The 16,855-nt window shown below is 38.6% G+C and overlaps 1 protein-coding gene across 1 annotated transcript in view; it reads right to left on the bottom strand.

The window, feature by feature from the left end:
- Rabl3 (RAB, member of RAS oncogene family like 3) overlaps positions 1-16,855 on the bottom strand; it is a 31,137-nt gene that overhangs the window by 13,623 nt on the left and 659 nt on the right. The window contains exon 2 of the mRNA XM_051191453.1: positions 14,081-14,172. Coding sequence (XP_051047410.1) covers positions 14,081-14,172 — 92 coding nt within the window. The remainder of the gene's footprint in view (positions 1-14,080; positions 14,173-16,855) is intronic.

Raw genomic sequence — 16,855 nt, 5'->3', positions numbered from 1 at the left:
CATTTTCTTAGAAAAAGCCTCCAAAAAGTTATCTATTTCCAGCTCTATTTTTCCTCACTTTTTAAAAACGTTTTCTTTTTTGAAAACTTAATACACGAGTACTGTATTTACAACATTTCCATCCTTCCTTCTCCCCTTCTGCCCTCCAACTCCACAACTCCTTTTCAAATTTATGCAATTATTATTGTGTGTGTCTGTGTGTGTATACATACATTCTACTGAGTCTATTTAGTGTTTCTGTATGTAGATATGTTTAGGGTTGACCATTAATTATCTGTACCTCTTTATCCAGGCGTGGGACCTTGTGAGACTTCCTCCTTCCACATTGGCATGTCAACTGTGACTTTATGTAGATCTTGTTTAAATTGTTGAGATTTCATGGTGCAGCTTATGACTAGAAGATGCTATACTTTTTCATGCATATATATATATATATGAATATAAATATAAAAATTGGGAGGCACATAGTGTGATGTACATGTGGTAGTCAGAGAACAACCTGTGTAAGTCAGTTTTCTCCTTCTACAGAGTGGGTTCCAGAGATCAAACTCAGGTCACCAGGTTTGGCAGCAAGCACTTTACATGCTGTGCAATCTTATTGGCCCTCACATTCCCTTTGTCAAATATTTATTTAGTTTTATGTGCCCAAGTGTTTTGCCTCCATGTATGTATGTGTACCATGTACATGCCTGGTACCCAGAGGTCAGAAGAGGGCATCAGGTGCCATGGAATCACATTCTCTTTAGAATTCCTTTTTATATGGCCTTCACATGATCTCTCTTTTTAACTATTTCTGGTCAAGATTACCAATTATCAGCCAGGTCATGGTAGCACATGCCTTTAATCCCTGCCCTGGGGAGGCAGAGGCAGGAAGATCTCTGTGAGTTTGAGGCCAGCCTAGGCTACAGAGCTACACAAGAGAAACTCTGCTTCAAAAAAACAAAGCAAAACAAAACAAACAAACAACAACAACAACAACAAAAAGATTACCAATCATCTCCACAGTTGCTAATGCCAATGGTGGAGTGAGTTTGAGTGAGTTTCCATCTTCTTCCAGCTCTTAGTTACCGCCTGGGCTTTGCAACCTTTCTTCACTTAGCGTCTGTGACACCATGCTCTGTGGGTTCCTCCCATCTATTGACTGGTCTTTTTCAGGGTCACTTAGCTTCTCCTTATTCCTCTCACCTCTGCCGCTGTAGTGTCCTATTCTATTTCTTCTCTGCCAATTCCTGCTCTTGGGAAATTTCATCTACACTTATGAATTTACATATGTTGATGAATCAAAAATTTTTGAAAATCCTGGGAGTTTTAGACTACCACATTAAGCAGGTGACCACTAGAGATGTCTAATGGGTATTTCAGAGTTAATCTATTAAAAAAAAAAAAAAAAGATATCCTTGTCTTCTTCTCAAACCTATTCCTCTACCAAGTTTTACAGTTTTAACAAAGGGCAATCCTTTTGTTGAGATATCTTTCCAATAAATTGAGTCAAAACATTAGGAGTAAACTTGGATTCCTTCCCCACTACACAATTGCTCTGTCAGCAAACTCTGTTCTTTGATCACAACCTTAACTATCACCTTTTAGGGAGATGTTTACTTCTTTGCCTGAATTAATTCACTAACATAGTCTCTTAGCCAGTTTCTCTACTAGAAGCATTCCTCCACCAATATGTTTTTCACAAAGTAGTTAGAAGGAATAATCTCAACCTTATGCTTTCTCAGCCCAATAAATTTCAAGGTCTCCTTCGATTCCTCATGATCTAGACTTTTATTGCCTATTTTACTATTTAGGAACTATCCTGACAAACAGTAACCAGATGTATGATGATTCAAGGATAGTAGACATCAGACTTCTCAAAGGAACTTAAAAATTAGTATATAGAGCCAGGTGGGTTGTACACCTATAATCTTAGCACTTGAGAGGTTGAGGCTGGAGGATTATGCATTTGAAGTTGTCCTTGGCTATGTGGGACTTTTTGACTCTCTACATGTCGGTATTCCTTCCCTCCCTTCCAAAGAAGAAGAAGAGGAAGAAGAAGAGGAAGAGGAAGAAGAGGAAGGAAGAAAAGGAAGAGAAAGAAGAAGAAGGACAAAGAGGAGGAGGAGGAGAAGAAGAAAATCCAAGAGAGCAGAATCAGGTTCTTTGGGGGCAGGGGGAGGGTGAGGTCCAGGCATATGCGTCTCCAAACGATTCTGCTGTAACTCTCTACTGGAGAACTGCTGATTTTACAGAGTGGAACTATTCTGCTGTTAGGCTTACACCTCTACCCCGAACCTGCCCTGATGAAAGCCAAGCCTCCGATGAAAGAGATGCATCTGTAAAGCAGCTACTGGCTTTAGAACAATAATGACAAAAAGGACAACTTAATTGTTTAAAAGTTGTCATAAAATCCACTAAACTTCACATGTTAATACTCAACAGGTTGCTTTGCATTTTGCTGTATTCATTTGTTTAGTTCTAAGTCCTTTGGCCAGGAAAGCGTTTGAGTACATGCGGTACTCTACAGGGAGAGTCACACTGGCTTTAAGAAGATAAGGAACATACAAAGACAACAAGATGGAAAATGATGACAGCACAGTCACAGACATTGGACACTGTTTCAGAGAATGGAAATTAATGTTATATTATTGCAACAAAAACACTGCTATTTTGCTATATGACTTAAATAACTGATAACACACAATTATGCCAAATCATCAAAACAAAAAAGGTTAAGAAGGTATGGAAATGGAAAACATTTTACAAAGATTCTAAGAAAAACTATTTAAATAGGCAGTATGTAATCTGGTATGAAAGAGCTTAGCCATCTCCACAAGCCCCTCCTGAGCTTGCCTTTCCTCACACCCCAAGCCAGGGCATGCTAGGTTCTGTCCTTCTATATTTCTATTGCTCTCTCTACATGCTGACATCTCACTGTCTGCACTTTCTCACTGAACACCCACTGTCTCTTCTCTCACACTGGGAGTTTGAGAGAGCAGGGGTCATGTCCTATTCATCTTTGAATTTCTAGAAAATAGTGCTATGTCCAGAACATGTTTGTTAATATATTTACGGCATGCTATCCTTCAAGGTTTTATTATGCTTAGCTTGCTTACTATATTTCTGTTTTTCCTAGGTATAGCTAGTTGTCAGATAAAGTAAAACTGGAACAAGAACTATAGATTTTGTATTGTCCTGAAGCTTCTGAGACAAGATCAAAACCTGTATTTTTGTAATACAACTCATACAGATCATGCCTTCTTGTGTATACATACTCCTAAGCCACTCGGATGACTCATTTACACTCTCCTCTACCACAAAATACCTTCCCAAACCAGTTTCTCAAATTCCCTTCTAGAATTAAAAGAGAAGTTTTTCTTCCTCCCCAATTTGCTTAATTAATACTCAAGTAAATGAATTCATATGCAGCGAGTCTTAAGAATTTAAAACTGCAGGTTACAAGGAAGTTAACACTGTATTAAGCAAGGCTCTTGACAAGTGGGATCTGCGGTTATATTAAGACTCTAACATGACAGGCAGAGTAATGCCTAACTATAAGAAGCTTTTTAAAAAAAATTATTTAAATCAAGTCACCAAGGATCTGATACTTAGAGACATTCAAGGGTTTATGGTAATCAGTTGGGCTTTCTCAACAGGAGGCAGGACTGTACAGGAATCCTCAACAATGAGCAACACTCCTCAGTACCACGCCCTCTCACATGTCTACTGAACAACTTATCACAACCACACACGGGTTCACTTCATCTGAGTGCTTCAGTGTAACTTATAAAGGGAAATACATTTAATAAAGGAAATGATACACATTAAGAAAGAACAGATGCTAAAAGTTCAATTTAGTAACTGTGCCTATAGAATTACTTCTAGAAAGAGAAAAACAGTAGGAATTCTTAGGAGAGTGTTGGGAGAAAAGGAGAAGTGGGACAAACAGAGCACTAAAAGATGAAATGGGTGTGTGATGGGAGATGGCATTCTGTAAATATGTTTCTCATACTGGTTAATGAATAAAGCACTGCTGGCCAATAGGAAAGCAAGATAGGCGGGACTAGGAGACAAAGAGAGAGGAAGTAGGAGGGAGGAGTCAACATGGAGATACTGGAGAAAGCACAACACCAACCCCTCTCCAGTAAGATGAGACCATGTGGAAATACTTAGATTAATAGAAATGGGCTAGCCGATAAGAAACTAGTAACTGGCCAACAGCATTATATTTAATACAGAGTCTCTGTGTATTATTTGGGGCTGGTGCCGGAGGGACCAGGCACCAGGGAAAAACCTTACTCGCAACAGGTGTCCTGGACATTTGAATTAATGGGATAGAGGCTACTGCCAACTGCGCTTTTTCTAGTAACTTCTCAATTGCTTTCAGTCAAGCTCATTTCCTCTATTTAAAAAAGACACCCCCCCCCCACAATTCTTTCCTTTCTTTCACATCTAACATTCATGAAAGACTGGCTGCACAGTCAATCCATTGGGTTTTTGCCACTAATATGTAATCCCACATCAAAGGATAGTGCTAACTTCCCAATGTTTGTTTTGTCTCTCTACCTTGTATCACAGGCATTTTATAGTGAAGTTCAATGTCGCTCCCTTCAGGAATGCCCATGTTTGCTCATGTAGTAGTCCATCCTTTTAGCTATATTCTACTCTGATTAATTTTTCAATGACTTCTCTTTCAGGTACTCTTTAAATGCACCCCAAGGTTTTCCTTTATTTTTTCTTTGAATTCACTGGTTGTCTGGTTTAGGATGATTTCTAAGCACATGATTGTAATTTGGAATTATCTTGAACTTTAGCTTCTCATTATCAAATGCTTTCTGGTCAAATTCAGTTAGATAGCTCATAGATGCACCCTTTACCATCTTTACAACTGAATTTCTTATAATTTCCTTCTCTCTAACCTGTGATAGAAGCCTTTGGGAGGAGGGTTAAGTCTGTCTACCCAGTAACTTGGACCACCCAATCATCAGCATCTTCTACACATCTCTCACTTTCTCTCAGACTGCTACCACCTTGTTCATAGTGCTGCCCTGTGGCACTGTCTTCAGCAATAGGCATGTCCAGGACCAACTGCAGCAGCATGTAACTTACCAAACCATCCAGCTATGGCTCATTCAACTGCTGAACTAATTTTTTAATTTTAGTAAATTCAAATTTGTTGCCACATTGAGCTTCATTGGAATACTTATTTCCCTACATTGTTCTGGAATAAGAGGCAGTAAAGTTGTGATTAAGAATCACAGGCTTCTGGAGTAGCGTGTCTGGACTTGAATTCCAATTCTGTCACTTGCTAGCATCAAGGCCTTGACAAATCCTACAATGCCTCTGTGCCTAAATTGCTTCTTGTGCTGAACGTGGCACCAACAATACCCACCTTACAGAGTTGTGGGAAATTAATGAACTACTATGTGCATGGGTCCCTAACCAAAGCAAGCACTAAAGAAATGTTAGCTATTATTATTATTGTCACTTTAGAGACTACTCTATAGAAACCTTATCCCTCTAAGTAAATCCACTTCATATCTCTAGTGAGGATAAAAACTACGCCTTTTTATTTTTCCCAGTGCCTGCACATTGTTTCGTTACCCAAAGAGAAATTCAATAAGTATTGATTGCGTGCAATGTACAAGTTAGAGAGTTAAAATCCCTTTAAAGGGAACTAGAAATGACAAATCAATTTCCTTATTTATAATCTGTGAAAAGATTAAGCTCTAAACATCTTGTTGTCATTACTAGGAGTAGCCATGCACTTATCAGTCCATTAGATTTCAGGTAACAAAGTCAGAACCAGGAGTGAATGAAGAATACCACCAAATAAAACTCCTTACTCAATTAATTCAATTATGGGCCTCCACACAGAAGAAGTTGGTCTATATAAACAGTTACAATTACAGAGTAAATTCATTAACTTCATGCAACACCTGAAATGATCACATTATCACCTTTGTCCTCTCTATTTTTAGTTCCCTCTTAACATATCTAAAGTGAGTTACACGGGGCAACTGTATGCAAGAGTTCTGAAGAGGGGGTATTCAAGCATCTACTTCAGACTTAGAGAGTCCCCTCTTGCAGGCTTGGTAACAGATACCGTGGTTGTACTATAAAAGCTGCTTCAGGAAGTGCTGTTCTAAAACATTTATAAGGCCTTTATACATTTTAAACATTTCTGTACAGGGAACAACTGCTCATTTTATTATAATAGTGATTTATGTTTCTATGACAACTTTAGATTATACTTTCAAAATGTCTTTTACTTATGCCACTGCTCAAGAAACACATGCTTCTTAGAGAAGGAAGGCAGAGATGAGCACTAATACAAGCTAGGCCTCTTTCAGCCCCCAATGCCTTATTCTTCAACAACACAATTCAGGTCAGACTGGCTTTAAGGGAATCACCTCGCACCACACTGGTTCCAGTAAGACCAGTCACATATTACGTGAGCTCTGTCTACTATAGCTCCCCATCACCTTTTCTATTTTATTTGTTCTTTTCTCATATAACACATCCTCCCCTCCCTCCATTCTTCCCAGTCACCCCTCATCTCTCCCCTTTCCCCCCGTCCACTGCTCCTCAGTTTCCCTTCAGGGAAGTGCAGGCCTCCCAGGGATAGGACCTCTGCATATATGTTGTGGTTATTTACTCTGCTCTTGGGACCCTTTTCCTCCTCCTCCAGAATTTTTTCCAGTTTCCTTTTGGAAAGTTTCATGCTATCTATCCAGAGTCCTTAACATTAAGTAATGGAAAAAACAACAGCAAACCCTATGGTCCAACACGATTTCAAGGAAACTCTTAACTTGGTAACCCCCAGAGCAGAGATTTTCTAAGGGAATTGATGTTACTCCAGGAAGTCAGCTCTTTTGAGAATTTGCTAGTTTGGCTGACGTGCTCTCTAGAACTTACACAAGAGCATTAACTGCAGAAATGATCAAGCCTCCTTTCACGCAGAGGACCCTGCAGAGACAACATCTGTTCTGGAATCTTTGCTGTCCAGATACACTCAGGACATTCATACACTTGTTTTCCTCATTAAACACACATGAGGGAGGGGCTTTGTTAGAACGCTTACATTCTTGTCCTCAAACTAATCATTTGACCTCAATCATTTCCTTCCTCCAAGAATTTCTACTTTTCCTATGCAGTCTTACTCTATGATTATAAAATCCTGTTACATCTTAGCCTTACCTTTCTATAGTAAAAATAACTACCTCTCTCCCAAAGACACAACTTTCAGATGCTGCTTATCCTTCAACACTCTTGTTTTTGGGTTGAAAACTATGACATGCCCTGCTTATCCCCCAAACTCCTTTCAATTACTTTACCATTACCTAAGAAACTAGTATTGTTTGGAGTTTGGATCATTGTTTATGCTCCCTCCTCTCTGTTGTTACTGTGCATCCCCAGCAGTTTTCTGTGAGCAACCAGACTAGACACTGACAATCTTTATATTTATCGGGAAACCTGGTTCAGCATCCCATTTATCTCTGCTTAATCACCTTAGATGTTTCTTAAAATGCAGATGCTTTGGTGCCATGTATATCTCTAAATTAGAGTATCTGGAGCAAGATCCATAAACCAAATTAAAGAAAAAAAATCTATTAGACTGACCATTAAAATAAACAGTCTATATCCTCCTACTTAACAGGAGACACAACAGAAAGACATGGCATGTAAACAGTTAAGTGGAAGATGGAAGTAAAATACACTACCGAAACACAAAAAAATAATTAGTTTAAACTATTTCAGGATCAGAGAAGATAAACTTCAAGGCACAATACACTGGCAGACAAAAAAATGGACATATTACAGTGATAAAGTGTCAAATCCAGGGGATAAAAGTGCTTGCTGCACAAGCCTGAAAACCAGAATTCAACCCAGGGAAGTCCTTCAAGCAATTTAAACAATGGCAGACCAGGATATAATCTCAAAACAGGCAAATTACACAAGAAGAATGAGGAAGAAGACAATGACAAATTTACATATACAGTGAAAGGTTATATCATTTACTCCTTATAAATGATCAAGTAGATAAGAAAAAGCAATCCAGTAGAGATAATTAAAACATAATACTTAACAAGCTTGACCTAATAGAAAGAACACTGTATACAATGACAAAATATGCATATATGCATCCTTTCTCACTTAGATATGAAATACTTAACAATTATTTAACAAAATTGACCATAAAACAAGACATGAAGCAAATCTCAGGCAATTTTAAAGGATGAAATTATATAGTATATATTCTCTGAGCACAGTGAAAATATGCTAGAAACCAGTAATTATAAGATCATCAATACTGTCAAATGTTTGGAAATTAAGAAGCACATTTCAAATAACAAATGAGCCAGAGGAGAAATCACAATGGAAATTAGACAGTGTTTTGAACTGAATGATAACGAGGCAGCTAAAGCTGTGTTTAGACAGAAATTTCCGTGCCTCAGAGCTCTGTGAGAAGCCTGAAAGAAATCAATGAAACAACTACTCATTTCAAGGAGCTTGAAAAAAGAGCAAATTAAACCTAGAGGTATGGACACCACAGTGAAATTCAAAACAAACACAGGGATAGGGAGATTGCTCAGCCTTGATGGGCAAGCATAAAGGCCTGAGTCCCACCCCCCGCAGCACCCATTTTTTTTTTTTAAACTGGGTGTGGTAGCATGTTATCATAATCCCAAAGTTGGGAAGGCAGAAATTTGTGGATTCCTGGGACGCTGGCCATACAGCCTGGCCCCCTTGGTGAACTCCAGTCTGATGGGCCCCTGTCTCAAAAGGCAAGATGGGTGGTTTCTGAGTAACAAGGTTAACTTCTGGCTTCCACAGGTACCCACATAAGGCTGCACATGCCCTGTACACATGTGCACATATATCCCCTTGCCCCTACCCCCCAAACCCCAAAACATATAGAAAAGTAACAAAACAGAAACATGTCTTTGCTAGACCATTGGCAAAACTGATCAAGAAAAGAGCACCCAGGCTGGCAACATCATTTGCTGAGTAAGAGGCTTGCCTTCAACTGCTACAACCTGAATTCTATCACTAGACTTCATATGGTAGGAAAAGAAAAAGAAACCACTCCCGCAAACTCCTGCAAGTCACCCTCTGATCACCGCATGTGTGCCACACTACATATGCCTCCATAAATACATATACATTTAAAAAGTAAAGGCTATATAAAGTACTCATCAGAGTTAAAAAAAAAAAACAGAAAACAATTTATAGGATTTTCAGTAATGATTGTATTATTCAATTATCTTACTGAAAGAAACTAAGACAGAGTAATAACTTTTACAATTTGCTTGATATGAACAAATTCTTTTTCAAACACAAAACTCCAAAAATCAACAGGAGAAGAAATACAATTGTTCTCTTTACTAAACTTAAAAACTTCCCACGTAGAACATCACAGTTTCACTTGTAAATTCAAAGGATAAATAGCATCAATTTTACAAAGTTCTTTTGAAGAATAGGTTAGCACAGTACCAAAACCCCACAATGAAATTGGAAAAAAGTAAATAGGCTAGTATGTTTCATGAATTTAGGTGCAAATATCTGAAAAACATACTAGATAACTGAGTCTAGATACCATAAAATTGATCTAAACTAACATGTCAAGACAAGCTTGAAGAGGGTAGGGCTGGAGAGATGGCTCAGGGTTTAGGGACTCATGGCTACTTTTTCAGAGGACCTGGGTTCGGTTTTCAGCACCCACCCAGTAGCTGACAGAAGTCTGTAACTCAGTTACAGAGGATCCTACACCCTCTTCTGGCCTCTGAGGGTACTGCAAACACATGGTACATAGCAGCAACATACAGGTAAAACACCTGTACAAATAAAAATAAAGGTAAAGGCACATGGGTGGTGGTGGTAGTTTGGATTTAGTTCAGGATGGCAAGGTGTGTTTAGTGTTTAAAAATTAATAAATAGAATAAAGCAGGGAAATAATGATTATTATGAAGACAGAATGAATAGAATTCAACAACCATTCAGGATAAAAACTCTCATCAATAAACTAGTACAGGGTACTTTTAAAGTAATATATATGTACAGAACATTCTATATCTGGGCTGGGGATACGGCCAGTGGTAAAGTGCTTTCTCAGTGTGCACAAAGCTCTGGGTCAAATCCCCAATACCATATACAAATATAATTCCTATACAAACACTGTACTTAATGTGATATACTTCCCCTGGGATGGGAATGAAACCAAGATTATCATAGGTACACATATCCTAAAAATGTACTAGATTTTAGCCACATTAATAAGACAGAGAGAAAAATGCACAGGACAAAAGGTGATAACATGAGCCTACTTAGCCCCGAGTGGGGTCAGAAATGAAGGGTCAGCCAAAGATAAAAGGGGAGGCAGAAAATTGTACAAAAGTCAAGAGCTATGTAATTTTCTTCTCTCTTATAAATGATATAATTAGGCCTCAGGAGGTATATTGATTAGTTTAAGGTAACTGTTTAAGTAGAAAAGGCAATTGATACAGGGCCTCCTTTTAATGTGCTATGATTGTTCTTAGGAAGGGAGTTAGAAAAGTCTAAAGGAAATTTTGTCCAGAATATATTACTTGATCTCCCAAACCTAGATAAAATTGCTATTGAGTTCATTACCCAGACCCTGGTTTTCTTATACAGCTAAGAATGTAAGAACATATTAGGCTAAAATGATATAGTCTTTTTCTATTCCAAACACAGAGAAATGCTATAAAGTATTTTGAGGGGGAGAAAGGAGAGAGGGAAAGAGAGAGAACATAAACCAGTGACTGAGAAAGAGAAAGGAAGGGATATTCACAGTTGCTAAGAAAACCTTAAAATTAAAGATGAGGGAGATGACACAGACTCAGACACAGCTTTAGGGCTGTGTTAGTGGGAATCCAGGAATGGTGGACTCTTTTAAGGAAAAAAGTATGTGTGGGTGAGTGATAAGTAATAGATTGCCATCCCCATCTTGAAATATGAACTCTGGACAAGCCTCTCAGTCAGAGGAGGAGGTAGCTAAAATAACTAACTAATCCCTACAGTTTAGGGAATCCTGTCAGTTGACTATAGGTAGGCTGCCATAGAATAGATGAAAGATACACAAGAAACGGAAACCTCAGGCCTGTGCCACAGTCAGGTGGTAGGGGAATCTGATGGCACAGGAATTCTGAGCATCAATGAATTTGTTAGGTCCCTGACAACAACAGAAATAAAACAAATCAAGGATACTTGTATAACATAGCACACAGGTCTTCTTGCGTGTTTTTTGTTTTTATTTCTTTAAAGAAAAATATGAACATGGAGCTGGAAAAATGGATCAGTGATTAAGAGCACTGGCTGCTCTTTGGGAGGACCCAGATTCTAGTCCCGGCACTTCACGGAGGTTCATGGCTATTTGTAAACACAGTCCCAGGAGATAAAATGCCTTCTTCTGGCCTCTGAAGGCACTGCACACATGCGGTACACAGACATACATTTAGGCAAACACATAACAAGGAAAAAAATCTCTGAAAGATAGAACATTTTCCAAGAATTACAAGCCATACAAGATATGTTTCTGTAAAGTAAGATAACATATATAGCAAGTAGGATGCTCACCTCACTTTAAAAGATACTATAATCCACAAGAAACTACAAAATGACTATGTGGAAAATGAGTTAATTAAAAATAGAATCCACAATGAAAAATAAGATTTTGAAAAAGTTGATGTTTGAAAGTGAATGGACATTTCAAAAAGTTAAAAATTATACTACTTCAAAAGCAGAATGTACATACATATTAACACTATATTAGGCACAATGGAGGTGTTTAGTCAATTGGAAGGCAGAGGTGAATGCATCTTCTAGAAGGCAGCTATGAAAAATGAAAAACAAAAAAGGATATATGGTATATGGGAATGAGGTTTAAAGATATAAACAGCAAATCCACTAGAAATTCAAAAGGAAGGAATAGAGGGATGAGGAGACAGACGGAAGAGGGATGTCTTTTGAGAAAAGAAAATATGAACAGTACTATTTCTGAATAGGATAATGAATGTGACTGAGGTAGACTAAGATGTAGGTTAGATTAGCATTACTGCAAAACACTAGACCAAAAGAGTCCTTAAAAAAGCATCTGAATGCTGTGGAAGCTCGTGGCTTCTCAGAAAATTGGGAATAAGTCTACCTCAAGACCCAGCAACCTCATTGTTGGGCACATACCCAAAGGATACACACTCACACTACAAGGACATTTGCTCAACTATGTTCATAGCAACATTATTCATAATAGCCAGAACATGGAATCAACAAAGATGCCTCTCAACTGAAGAATGAATAAAGGAAATGTGGTGCTTTCACACAATGGAGTACTACTCAGCTGTAAAAAATAATGACATCTTGAAATTTGCAGGCAAATGGATGGAACTAGGAAAAGCCATTTTGAGTGAGGTAACCCAGACCCAGAAAGACAAATATACTATGTTGATGGGCGATGTCATTCTGTATATATGTTTCTCATACTGTTTAATGAATAAAGCACTGTTGGCCAATAGGAAAGGAAGATAGGAGGGACTAGGAGACGAGGAGGAAAGAGGAAGTAGTAAGGAGGAGTCAAGATGGAGAGTCTGGAGAAAGCAGAATGCCAGCCGGCTCCCCGGTAAGAGAAGACCACGTGAAAATACATAGATCAGCAGAAATGGGTTAATACTTAAGACAGAGCTAGCCAATAAGAAACTAGTACCTGGCCAACAGAATTATATCAAATACAGAGTCTCTGTGTGTTAATTGGGGCTGGCGTGGCAGCAGGACCAGACCAGTGGCGGGAGGAGAAAACCTTACTCCTTACACTATGTACTCCTTCATAAGTAGATAGTAGAAATAAAGCAAAGGAAAACTAGCATACAGGCCACAACCCTGGAGAAGCTAGGTAACAAAAAACACCCTATGAGAGACATACATGCATACACCTATGAAGGGAAAAAAGACAAGATCTCCTGAGTAAATTGGGAGTGTCAGGAGAGTGGGAGGGTGGAAGAGGAGAGGAGGAGAGTGGGAAAAATGTAAAGCTCAATTAAAAAATAATGGCAAAAAAAAAAAAAAAAAAAAAAAAAAAAAAGCAGCTAGAGAAAATAGATTCCCTTAACAGGGAATAATTAATTGAATAGGAAAATTTTAACCATGTCAGAACCTATACCATAGCCCCAAAGAACAGAAGAAAATAGCTGTTAATAACCATTTCTTCCTTATTTGTGCCCATTTTCTGTTATGTCTATTTATTTACTGTGCGCATGTTTGTGGGGGGTGTGTGACAGGGCGCACATGTTGAGGCCAGACAACAGATTGCTGGAGTCAGTTCTCTCCTTCTGCCATCTGAGTTAGTGGGGATAGAATTCAGGTCCTTAGCCTTGATGGCAAGGGCCTTGACCTGCTGAGTTGTTCTAACCAGGCCCCATATTTGTCCTTAATTCAATGGTAAGAAGATGTGCCAACAGATGACAGACTTGCCTGGAACTAGGCACTGACATTTAATTTAGGGAAAACTGCACTGAATACCTAATGTGACAGAGAACAGGCAATCTACAGGACACTCTGGAAGCTTTTGCCTTTACACTGAACTTCTGGGCACACGTTTGTGGCTTCAGAGCTACAGGCTTAGGCAGAATTATTTATGGGGGATATTAACTGAATTCTCAAAATACAGAGATTAAAATTAAAGCCTGTACAATCAGACAACTGGGTTCATGTGTTGATTTAGCTTCATGTGTTGAAGGAATCTTTTTTTTTTTTTTTATTTTCCATGACTAAAGACTAAATAAGAAACGACAATAAAGTCTTGACACACAGTAGAAGCTAAATCAATCACAGTTATTATCATTACTTCTTTTAATTAATTCTTGTAATTTAATCATGTGATTTGAAGGCCGTGGGGGTGGTACACGCCTTTAATCCCAGCACTTGGGAGGCAGAGGCAGAGGATTCTCTGTGAGTTCAAGGCCAGCCTGGTCTACAAAGCAAGTTCCAGGACAGGCTCGAAGCTACACAGAGAAACCCATTTTGAAAAAGCAAGCCAATAAATAAATAATTTAAGTAATAAAAAAACTAAAACAAGAACACATACTCTGATATCCACTGAGCAGCCCACTGTCCATGATGGATTTCCTAGCACTTGATTATGGCAAAGAAGATGGACGAGTGAAGATTTCCCAACACCTGTGGAAGATACAAGGTCTCTGGTCAGAGAAACACGTAGATCCATACTACTGCCTGTAAGCCAGGAATATCTCACAAAATTGTTTGAATTCCGTCAGTGACAGGCCTCATGATTCCATACTCAAAGGACTTTAGTTCTCACACGTAGGTTTTTAAAAAGCAGCTAACCACTCTGCCCCAGATTTATCCTCTGGATGATAATAATAATCCTATTCTCTTTTCTTCATCATGGCCTTTTATTCTGCAGCACTACTTTATCTCTTTCTAGATCTCTTGTGCTCAGGCAATCTTGTCACTAACACTAAAAGGCACTTCTTGATGGGCTAGGTGGAGAGGAAAGGGATGAACCGTCTATTCACATCCTGGTTTGGAGTCACTCATTCATTTAACTGGCTATGAATTGCGAATTCTATCAAAAAATTCAGGAAATCTCTCTGTGTGCAATATTACATATGGACCTACAACTCATGTTACTTTTTATTAGGAAAGCTGTATTTCCAACAACTGAGAAAGTATAAACAGGAAAAATCACCTTAGATCACTACTGCCAGCCATATGGGGGTTTCTATGAACATGTTGTTGTTGTGATCTTAAAAACAGTAAAAACTGGCTGAGGCTCAGTGCTTGCCCTACAAGCATGAGAACCGGAGTTGCATCCACAAAACTGACACACAACACAGAGGTGCATGCTTGTAACGCCGGTGCTGAGGAGGCAAAGACAGACAATCCCTCATGTTTGCTAGCCCGGTAGCCTAAGCTCAGGAGCTCCAGGACAAGGGGAGACTTCACCTTAAAAAGAAGTTTGGGAACAGATACATCTGAATTTTACACCAGCCTGGTTCTACACTAGCCAGGGCTATATAGTGAGACCACGTCTCAAACAACTCTATGGCCCAAACAACAACAGCAACAACAACAATGCAAGATGGAAGGCCTGGAGAGATGTTTTAGCCATTAAGAGCATTTGTTGCTTCTGAAGACGAAACTTGGGTTCAGTTCTCAGCTATGTAGAAAGTAATTAAAAAGCCACAATGATATACATTATGATCATGTTTGCAAATCAATTTTTCTCATTCTTATGAATTTTCTACTAATGGTCTCTGCCTATTTAACTGATAATGGGTTTTAGCATTATTAAATTATATGACCTTTTGTGTCATCCTGTGAGCTGAATATTGAATACTGAATACTGAATATACATTCTTGCACATGTTTGGCAAGTGCTCTCCTGTGGAGAATTATCACAGCCCTGTATGATCTCTTCGCATATTTAAAGAAATTAAACATCTTGTGTAATTGAAGCAAACATTTTCTCAGGTTTCCATTATATTCTTTTACATATAGACTATAAGAGAGGTATATCTAAGGCTTTAATTATCAGTTTGATATAAGCTTTGAGCCCAAAGTTGGCGTAACTAAACCAGGATAAGCATTTCTGTGTGTTAATATTATGTAGTTATTTATTTCTCCATGAACTAAATGCTTGGGGTATGTTAGACAAAAGGAAATGAAGCTCTCAGCAATGTGATGAGGTGACATCCTAGGGAAGAGGAAGTGCTAACTATTCACTTCTGTAAGAACTTTGAAACGTTAATACCAATCTATAAACAGATGTCCTTTCACCCACAGATAAATGTAGTCCTCACCCTTCATCAAGAAAACTTCACGTTGTAAGAGACAGAAACCACTATAGAAAGCCATACCAATCAAAATGCAGAGCTGTGGGGCCCGGTCCTAGTGGCTACATCTACAAAACACTCCCACACCATAATACTGTTGAGGGGACATTACAGAAGAAGGGGTGGAAAGACTGTTAAGAGCAGAGGACCAGGGAGTTTGCTCTGAGAGTGTGTCTCCTAGTAATATCAGAAGCCACACCCATGAAATCTCACCAGCATGCCCAAACATGAGCTGGACAAGGATGACACCAATGGACACACCACAGTGGACAGGGGGAAAAAAACCCCATGAGGCTTAAGCCTACACCAAAAACTACAGACAACAGAGTAAAACTGGGAATGGGACAGAGAAAAACATACTAGCTGCCTGTCCAGTGTCAAACAATCAGTCCTGAAAACAAGTAGCATTATATGGACTTAACAGGTTATATTTAGCAATATACATGTATATGCAAGTATAGATATGCACGAAACAACAATTAATTAAAAAAAGATGCCACGAATTTGAAGAAAAGTGGGAGAGGTAAATTTAAAGGTTTAGAGGAAAGAAAAGGTAGGGAGAAACATTCTAATTAATTATAATTTCAAAAATAAATTTAAAAACTTATAAAAAGGAGAAATGTCAAAAAAGTTCTTTTTGGGGAGAGGGGAGACTGGCTTCAGTCTTGGAATTGAATAGGTTGTCTATTTGGTGCATATGTCCTCTTTACCAAGCATCCAGCAAATGTCTGTTTAGAGCACAAATGGTCATCTCCAGAAATGCGCATCTATAAAATGCATGGCTAGGGAACATTCAAGTTCTTGAGAACTGGAAATGGGAAAGAGTAGGATAATGAGGCAGAAGAGGGAAATGAAGGGTTCAATAGTAATTATAAAATGTTCAAGGTATAAAAAAGATTTGACCCTAAATTAAACTGTGCTTAGCATTGGGCTGCTTCAGAGTGCGGTGCTTATCAAATTTGTTTCGTACATCTCAAAGTCTAATAGGAATTCAACTATTAGAT

The sequence above is a fragment of the Phodopus roborovskii genome, unplaced genomic scaffold (assembly GCF_943737965.1).
Source record: "Phodopus roborovskii unplaced genomic scaffold, PHOROB, whole genome shotgun sequence".
Lineage (NCBI taxonomy): Eukaryota > Metazoa > Chordata > Mammalia > Rodentia > Cricetidae > Phodopus > Phodopus roborovskii.
The sequence above is the reverse complement of the archived record's forward strand: the minus strand, read 5'-3'. Positions and strand labels throughout refer to the sequence as shown.